Below are 8,452 nucleotides of genomic sequence, written 5' to 3'. Positions count from 1 at the left end.
CAGGTCCTGCACCTGCCGCTGGATCTCCTCCTGGGGCACGTAGTCAGGGTGCAGCTGGGGATGAGGGCGTGGTGAGGGGGGTGGGGGCGGGGGGCCCCCCGGGGCTGAGCCCCTCACCCACCTGCACCCTAGCCTACTCACCCTGACCGGGGAGGGCACTGACTCGCCAGGCGGAACAGGGATGCCGGCCGGGCCCGAGGGCCTCCCTGGAGAAGGGGCAGGACAGGCCTCTTCAGGCACCGGGCCCAACGTGACCCAGGCGTGGTCTGGACGGGGGCCCGACCCCCCACCCAGCCCCATCCTCCCGGGACACCCCCTGCACCCCGGCTTCCCTGCTGCACCCAGCAGGCCCCTGGGCAGCCCCGGCTGGTGTCCAAAGGGCGAGAGCTCACAGACAGACCCAGGCCCCGTCCCCGAAGTCCCTGTGCCCACCTGGGCCCCTGCCCTCCTCCAGGTCAGCAGCATCGGACACCCTGCCAGCACCCCGGCCACCCTTCCCACCAGCTGCCCGGAGCAAATGCTCCATCGTCGCCGAGCGTCTGCGGACTCAGGCACCAGGAGGCAGGTGAGGCCTCTGCTTAGTCCACTGTCCCTACCCTGAAAGGACCCGGGGCGCAGCTCCTCCAGGTGCGCAAGGCTGCTCGCCCCCAGGCTCGTCTTCCCTCCATTCTAGGCTCCGTGGGCTCCTATACATCCTCCAAATCCCCGCCGGGCACATCCTCCTAGAGGAGCCCCCCTCATCTGCACCCCAAGGAGGAACCGGGCGGCGTGCCTGGGCTGACCTGGTTCACCCTGGGGAGGGGCTTTCTCCTCCTTCTTCAGGCTCCAGGCAGGGGCTTCCTTCCCCGAGGGCTCCGGCTGAAGCCAGCTGCCAGAAACGTCTAGGCTGGCAGGGACCGCCAGCTTCCTGCGGCGGGATGGGGACTGGAAGGGGGAGGGGGATGCAGCTGCCCACGGGTGGGGGACAGAGTCACATGTCAGGTCAGCAGGCCCGGCGCCCTCCCCCAACTGCTTCCCTGAGCTGGGCCCCCCCAGAGGGGCACCAACACGGGGGTCAGCCCTCAGCCACATCCTGCCCGACGGGAGGGGTCACGTCCACGGGCGGGGGAAGGGGCAGAATCCTGACCCTCAACAGCACACGGGGAAACGAGCCCAGTAGGTTGGTGACCTGTGCAAGGACGGCTGAGTGCTAAGAACAGACACGCACAGTCACGCACGTGCACATGCATACCCACCCGCCAGGACCACCAGCTCCCCTGGCCAAGCAGGGCCACTGCCCCCAAGGAGAGGACCACCTAGACCCGGGCTGTCTGGCTGGGGACGGCCGGGGGACTTCTGTCTGGCATTACCTAGGAGGCTGGCCCCGGCCGGGCCTGGTGTCCTGTCCACTCGCACAGGGGTCAGGGTGACGCGGACACCCCCCTCGGAGCTCCCAGAGACCTTCTGGGGTGCGTGACCCGCCCTCGGCTGTCCCAGGACCTGAGGCTCCTTCAGCTCCAGAGCCCTGAATGGAAGGCCAGAGGTCAGGGGAGGGGGGACAGGCTGGCCAGCACCCCGGTGCAGACAAGTCTGGGGGACGCGTGCCGGCCCGAAGGAGGGGCCTCATGGTGCCCCTCGGGCTCACGTCCCTGACTCTCCCACCTCCTGGAGCACAGGTGCATGTTTACATCACAGGTGTGAGCATGTGTTCAGGTACCCACAGCCGATGCACACATGGGCACCGGCCCCACCCCTACCTGGGACCCCGAGCACGCGTGACGGACCCCCGCGGGGCACACACAGGGCAGCCGCCACGCACAGCGGACCCGGACCGACATGGGCTCAGTCGCCTGTGTGACCCCAGCGGCTGTGACCTCATCCACGGAAGGCTGCAGTGGCCTTCTCTCCCTCTCCATCCTAACTGAGCTTTCTGGGGGGGCTGTCCCCTCCCCACAGCGAATGGGGGTCCCAGCCCAGCACCGGGGTCAGGCCTGGTGGGCGCACACCAGCGAACGTGCTCGCATTCCCCAGGGCCTCCAGACTGGTTCAGAGCGAGGATACCGAGGGTCCTGATGGACCCTCCCTGACTTGCAAGTCCAGTTACACGAGGGCGCTTGGCCTGGGTCACTCAGGCCGGCAGGAACTGGTTTCTGTTTCTACAGCTGACACGCACGGCGAGATGTGCACACAGCCCTGCTGTGGATGTCAGTTGGTGGGTGTGTGTGTGTGCTGTCATTCACCTGCAAGCACGTGTGAAGCGCCTACTGTGTGCCAGGCCCTGTGCTTGCCCCGGACACAGGCTCCTGTGTGTACAAACCCACGGCACGGGCATAGGTCCAGCGCCCAGCAGACCACCCACCGCTCACCTCTCAGCGGGGCTTTTCTTCTCCACGGGCTTCAGGCGGGCCCTCCATCCTGCCGGCCCGTCCTCCTGGCCCTCCTGGGGGCTGGCACTCGGGCCTGGGTGGGGGTGAGGGGGGGTGGTCTGCTGGGAAAGGCTGCACCTCCCCCACCCCTTCTTCCTGCTGCCATCCCACCCTCAGGTACCCCTGTGGCCAACCTGGCTCCCGGGAAGGAGCCACTGGCTGAGCTGGGGACAGGATTCCACCCTGTGCTGTGTGTGCCTGGGAGATTCAATTCACTGCCCCTCTCTGGGCCCCAACTTCCCCTGCTGCCAAACAGGCAAGGGTATGGCGGTGAGCCCCAGGGATGCAGACCGGCTGTGTGTGGGGTGGTGATGACCTGCAGGCCTCCTTGGTGCAGGGGGGAGTGGCCTCCAGGCTGGAGGCTCAGCCACGGGAAAGAGTGGGAAGAATGCTTTGCGTGCTGCGTGCTGCCAGCTCAGTGATACCACGGGTGCCCCTAAGAGACAGCCCCAGCACCCAGAAAGGACCAACTCTGCAGTTCTGCAGAAAGTGTCCAAAACAGCCCAGGGCCCAAGGCCAGGGCAGTCAGGGGGGCTTCAGGGCCTTCAGAGCACAGGGCCACCGTCGCCAGGATAGGGCAGTGACGACAGACGCACACGGACAGCGGCGGCAAACCCCGCAGGAGAGGGGGGACTCCACAGAGTGCGGCAAAGCGGGAGGGCAGCACGCATGGGCACCGGCCCCACCCCTACCGGGCGCCGTCACCAGGGAACAGCAGCGCGGCAGGGGCCGGGCCACGGGGCGTCCGGCAGGCGGGTGATGGTGACACAGGGTGACACATCCCCAGGCGGGACCCCGGGAGCCAGACTGTGCGTCAGCAAACCGTAGGCCGGGGGGCAGAGCGGCCGCGACGCACGGCGACAGCCTGGGTGCAGTGACCCCAGCTCCGCCCGTGACGTGGGGGCCCTTACCCTCGGCCCGCGGGGCCTCCGGCTTCAGCCTGGAGCCAGCACCCGCCCCGACGGCCCCTGAGGGTGCAGCCGAGGCTTTCCTGCCCGCCTGGGGCGGCGCGGACACCAGCGAGGTGCCGCCTGCACTCCGGGGGGCCGGCGGCGCGGTCCTCGCAGCGGGGCTAAGGGCCTGCGGAGACGCCGACTGTGGCCGCGTGGCTGCTGGACTTGCTCCTGGCCCTTCGGACCTGGGATGGGAGTTGGGCGCAGGGCCGGTGGCGAGGGAGGGCCTGTGGTTGAGGGCGCAGGTGTCGGGCATGGCTGCATCCGGAAGCCCCCCCACGACCCCCAGGCAGAAGCCCCTCAGCCTCCGCTGGCAGCTGCTCCCCAGTGCCCACCCTCCCCTCCCGAGGGATGAGGCGGGCTGTAAGCAGACGTCACCCTCCTGTTCAAGCCCAGTATCGGCTGACATTAACACCCCCCCAGACCCACCGCGCCTAGGGCGCTGCCGTGGGGTCTGCCCCCCGGGGCCTCCCTCCTCCACCCACCCGCCTGCCCAGGAGCAGCTGGGCCTTCAGCATGGAGGCCGAGCTCCATCCTGAGCCTCATCCAGGAGGCCCGCACACGGCCACACTGCATCCCCCCACGTGCGCACGTGCCGGAAGTAAGGCTGTCGACAGGGCCCCCGGGCACCTCCGCGAGCCAGGGCAGCTCCTCCAGGTGCCCCGGGCCCCTTATGCGACCAAGTTCTCTCCCCCTGCTCCTCCCCCATCCCAGGCTGGGCTCCCAGGAGGGGCTGGGCTCCCAGGGGGAGCTGGGCCAGATGCGCCCCCAGGGAGCACTCCCGGCAGAGTCCTTTACACACCCTCACTCCCGACAGCCTCGGACAGCCCTCAGCGCTGGGGTGGCAGGCGGGCCTGCTGTCCCCCGCCCTGTGCCCTCCCTGGGAGCCCCTGGCACCACCCGCTGGCCCGGCGGGGGTCACAGCATCAGCAGCTCCTAGCCGAGGCAGCGGGCGCAGCCCTGTCGCCAGCCCGGTGTGGAACCTTGCTGGGCGACTGTAGCAGGGCCAATGGTGTCCCCCCAGATTCCTACCCCCCGGAAGCTCAGGGTGTGACCTGATTTGGAAGCAGGCTCTTGGCAGGTAAAATCAAGTTAGGACGAGGTCATCCTGGACTAGGGAGGCCCTGACACGGAAAACAAGCACGAAAAGGAGAGGACAGACGCACAGAGAGGAGGCCGTGAAGACAGAAGAGACGCGAGTCGAGGGCCGCGGGCGCCCCCAGGAGCTGGAAGAGGCAGAGGGAGCCCCCGCGGGCCTGCGGAGGGAGTGGCCCTGCCCACACCTGGAGCTCCGACTTTGGGCCTCCAGCTCTGTGAAGGAATAAGGTCCCCTGTTCCAGCCACCCAGGCTCGGTCCTGTGTCCAGCAGCCCCAGGACAGCAGCACGGCGACCCGCCTTCACCCCGTCACCCCGTCAGCTCCGTGTCCATTGTGCAGAAGGCACGAGGCCCTGGGCAGCCCCACCTGGGGGGCTCGGACCACCCCCGGCCTCAGTTTCCTCATCTGTGAAATGTGTCCTCACGTAGGACTGGGTGTGGCCAGGCCCCGGGCGGCAGCGTCACTGCACCCGTGCCCCCAAGCACGTCAGACCGGCTCTACAGTGTACAGCCGTGTCCCCGTCCTGCTGGCCACCTGGCACTCTGCTCCCTTGTCTACGTCGCCACATTTCCCAGGTGAGGACACTGTGGCAGGGCACAGGCAGCCCCGCCGTCACACAGCCCCGCAGGGCCAGAGCCCAGAAGCCCTCCCCGGCCGCCCCAGCCCCTCTGGCCTCCGGGCTCGCACCCCCTGCCCCTCCTTCTCCACCCACCTGCTGGGCGCCTGAGCGCCAGCTGCCCCCAGCTCGTGGAGGGCCTTGCGGAGGAGGCTCAGCGCCTGTTCCTTGCTGCCGTCCCTGGAAGGAGCGTCCACCGCAGCTGGGGCCCCGCCAGCCGGGCCAGCGCGGGGGGCGGCTCCAGGCGTCTGGAAGAACCTCTCCCGGGCCTGCTGCGTCCTGGAGGACGATGGGGTCCAGGCGGGGGCGCTCGCTGGGACCGGAGACGCTGGCCCTGAGCTGAGCTTGGTCTGAGGGGCTGCCCCTCGGGGGGTTACCCGGCCTTGTGGTGTGGCCGGGCGGGAGTCCCAGGCACTCGGGGTCACGGCGGAACGAGGGCTGCCTGCCGGCGACGACCACCCCGTCGGAGAGCTGTTGGTCACGTGAGTGCTGGCCTTGCCACCCACGGGGCCCACCGAGAGCCTGGCCCCGGCTGGGCTCCCCGCGTGGACGTGGGAGCAGGCGGTGGCCGGCGGGTAACCTTTGGCAGCCGGGCTGCCCACCGCGGACTCCCACGCGGGCGGCCTGGCCTGTGGCCCTGCGTCTCTCTGCCCGCTCGCCTCCTGGGCCTTCTTTGGGGAGCCAGGGGTCTTGGAGTCCATGGCCAGGGCTCCAGGCCGCCTGGGGGCCAAGCCCGGCAACGTGGGGCCAGCAGAGGCGGTTCCAGGGTGGTGGCCAGAGCAGACGAAGACGCCGGGCTCTGCTGTGGCCTTGTAGGCCCCCGAGTGCAGCGTGTTGGAGCACTGCTTACACCTGGGGTGGGCGGGGAAACCGGAGGGGGCTCCAGCCACAGGCGTGTTCCCTCCCGCCTCCCCAGGGCAGGCACACGTGGATCCCGGGTGCCCTCGTACGGGTGGCAGCTCACTCAACGCACACCTCTTCTCCCAGGCTCCCCCGGGGCCCTCATCAGGGCTGCTCATCCCATCAGCACGCACACGGGCCCACCTGAAGCAGCTCCGGTGGTACAGCCTCCCATCTGCCAAGTGCCGCTGTACAAGGTGCACGTGCTTCCCGCAGACGCCACAGGTGCTGCTGACAGAGCCAACCGCAGCCTGGCCCTGCCAGGGGAGCCATTGACAGGCCTGCCCCACCTTCCCTCCTCACGGCCGCCCCGTCAGAGATTCCACCGTACAGACCGGAGAGTGTTGGTCCCAGAGGAGGCCCGTGCCCAGGCCGCCCGACTCTGCGTGCAGGGTCTCCAGCCTGGCCCAAGGGCAGGGGGCTGGGGGCTGACTTTGGGGGTCTCCGGAGGCCAGGAGACAGATTCTGGCACCTCCTATTCCCACCCCAAGGTGCAGAAATCCTACCCAATCCCCAGTGCCCCGCCCCAAGTCATCACCCTGTCCCATCTCCACCTCTGAAAAGTGGGGCAACCGTACCTCACTTTCCAGGGCTGGCCTGGGAGTGAAAGACATGCCCACATGCTCTCCTGGCCCTACGGGGTGGGGGGTGGCCTAGGCAAGACACCCGCTCGGGGCCCTACTTGGCCTTCAGGGCCTCCCTGGCCTCGGTTTACCTATCTGTACAACGGGGATCATATCCTGACCACCACTTGGGGAGTCAGTCCAGGGGGCAGCTGAGGCCGTGTCTGAAACCTGAGGGGACCCCACCTCACCCTGGGCACTGTGGGTTAGGGACACACTCAGGCCCAAGAGCCCCACTCAGTAGAAGCTGGTGGAAAACCCAAGAACCAGAGGGAGGGCGGGCCAGGGTGCTTACAGCCTTCCGCTGGACGGTGGGGTTTGTGCTGACCGGAGACAGCGGCTGCCCCCGGGCTGGGGTGGGCGAAGGCCTGGCAGGTTGGGACGGGGCCTTCTTTCCAGACTGTTCCTCACTGGCGTCCGACAGGGGCCTCTTCACGCCGGCCATGCCCCCAACTGGCACGAGACATACAGAGTCAGGGGCCCCGGCCCCGCATGCTGGCTCTGAAAGACTCTGGGGCCACCCCTGGTCCAGGTTCCCTGGAGGCACCAGTGCCCAGCCTGGGACTTGGAGCAGGGGGTGGGGATGGGCGGCCCCTGCTCTCTGGGGGCCGGGGAGGGGGGAGGGGTAGCCCCAGCAAGCATCCATTCCCAGCAGGGGCCTGGCCTGCCCCACCTCCTCCCCTCCCCTCAGAGAGCCCTGATCTGAGGTCAGGGAAAAGGCACTTTCTGTTTCTCCACCAAGCAGGGCTCTAAGGCAGGCTGGCCGTGTGCCCAGAGCGATTCCGGGGATTTCTAAGCCCGGGTGAGGCGTGTTGGGCCGGGACGGGGGCTGGCGCTCAGCTGCTGGCACACAAAGTGGCTGGAATGATGAAGCCAGGCCGGCCCCTCCCCTGCCCGGCCGCCAGGGCCAGCTGACCGTCAGCACCACGTGGGGGCCTCTGCAGCAGGGCCTGGGAGCCCACGCGGGTCAGCCGCGCCGCCCGAGGCAAGAGCTGTGCGCACAGAGAGGGAAAGGCGTGGAGCTGGCTGTCGGCCCAGTGGACAGGGAGGCTGACGGCTGAGCCTGCTCCAGCAGGGGCAATGGGAGGCCTGGGGGCCTGGACCCCGCTTTTCACTTGCAGTTCTCACTTGCAGCAGGACGTGGAGGAGGTGGCGGCACCGGCACCCGGGGCAGTGCTGGGTGCGGGCTGGGGGGCCGGGTGCGGACCCAAGAGGGAGGGCGTGCAGGCACTCACTGGGGGAGCGCCCGTGGAAGTAGTTGTAGTACTGGGACACGTAGGTCAGAATGCTCAGCCGGTCGGGCACCTTCAGGGCCACCATGTCCTCGGCGTCCAGCAAGGCCGGGATGCCCAGCTGCTCCTCAGCCACGCGGAAGGCCTGGGGGGGTGTGGTCAGCGGGGTGGGCTGGGAGGCCCCTCCCCCACCTCAGCCAGGCCACCGGCTCCCACCCCACCCCTGGAGGGAAGGTGGGAGGGGCCCGAGGCCCGCATGGCCTCCCTGGCCTCGGTTTACCCGTCTGTACCACGGAGAGTACAGCCCAATCACAGGATTGAAGGAGCTCTGGGGCCCATCCCGGTGGGTCCTCGGTAACAGCAGCTGAGGCCACGGCCCGGTCCTGAGGGGGCCTTGCCCAGCTCGGGCTATCTGCTCTGGGACCTCAGCCCCAGGTCACCGTGGAGACCCCCTCAATGGCCCCCACACCCGTAAATCTGTACGGCCCTGGCCGACACCGACCTTACAGGTCAGGGGGCAGCTTTCTCCATGGGAGGAGCCTTCCCCAGCCCAGGGGAGACACCTGTGTCCCTGGAGACAAAGCCCGGCAAGGGACACTCACTGGGCAGGGGGTGGGGGTGGGGG

General features: G+C 68.7%; 1 protein-coding gene across 3 annotated transcripts in view; it reads right to left on the bottom strand.

Moving 5' to 3' along the window:
* MICALL2 (MICAL like 2) overlaps positions 1 to 8,452 on the bottom strand; it is a 20,329-nt gene that overhangs the window by 2,246 nt on the left and 9,631 nt on the right. The window contains exons 3-12 of one of the 3 annotated variants that reach the window (XM_024763545.1): positions 7,831 to 7,972; positions 6,891 to 7,048; positions 6,117 to 6,229; positions 5,169 to 5,924; positions 3,317 to 3,585; positions 2,346 to 2,439; positions 1,350 to 1,504; positions 783 to 947; positions 142 to 206; positions 13 to 54 (exon numbers count right to left, since the gene is read on the bottom strand). In XM_024763545.1, the coding sequence (XP_024619313.1) occupies positions 13 to 54; positions 142 to 206; positions 783 to 947; positions 1,350 to 1,504; positions 2,346 to 2,439; positions 3,317 to 3,585; positions 5,169 to 5,924; positions 6,117 to 6,229; positions 6,891 to 7,048; positions 7,831 to 7,972 (1,959 nt within the window). Of the gene's footprint in view, positions 1 to 12; positions 55 to 141; positions 207 to 782; positions 948 to 1,349; positions 1,505 to 2,345; positions 2,440 to 3,316; positions 3,586 to 5,168; positions 6,230 to 6,890; positions 7,049 to 7,830; positions 7,973 to 8,452 lie in introns of all 3 variants that reach the window. The other 2 variants (XM_024763546.1, XM_024763544.1) reach the window with 2 other exon arrangements.

This window comes from Neophocaena asiaeorientalis, unplaced genomic scaffold (genome assembly GCF_003031525.2).
Source record: "Neophocaena asiaeorientalis asiaeorientalis breed wild unplaced genomic scaffold, Neophocaena_asiaeorientalis_V1.1 scaffold223, whole genome shotgun sequence".
In the NCBI taxonomy this organism is placed as follows: domain Eukaryota; kingdom Metazoa; phylum Chordata; class Mammalia; order Artiodactyla; family Phocoenidae; genus Neophocaena; species Neophocaena asiaeorientalis.
The sequence above is the reverse complement of the archived record's forward strand: the minus strand, read 5'-3'. Positions and strand labels throughout refer to the sequence as shown.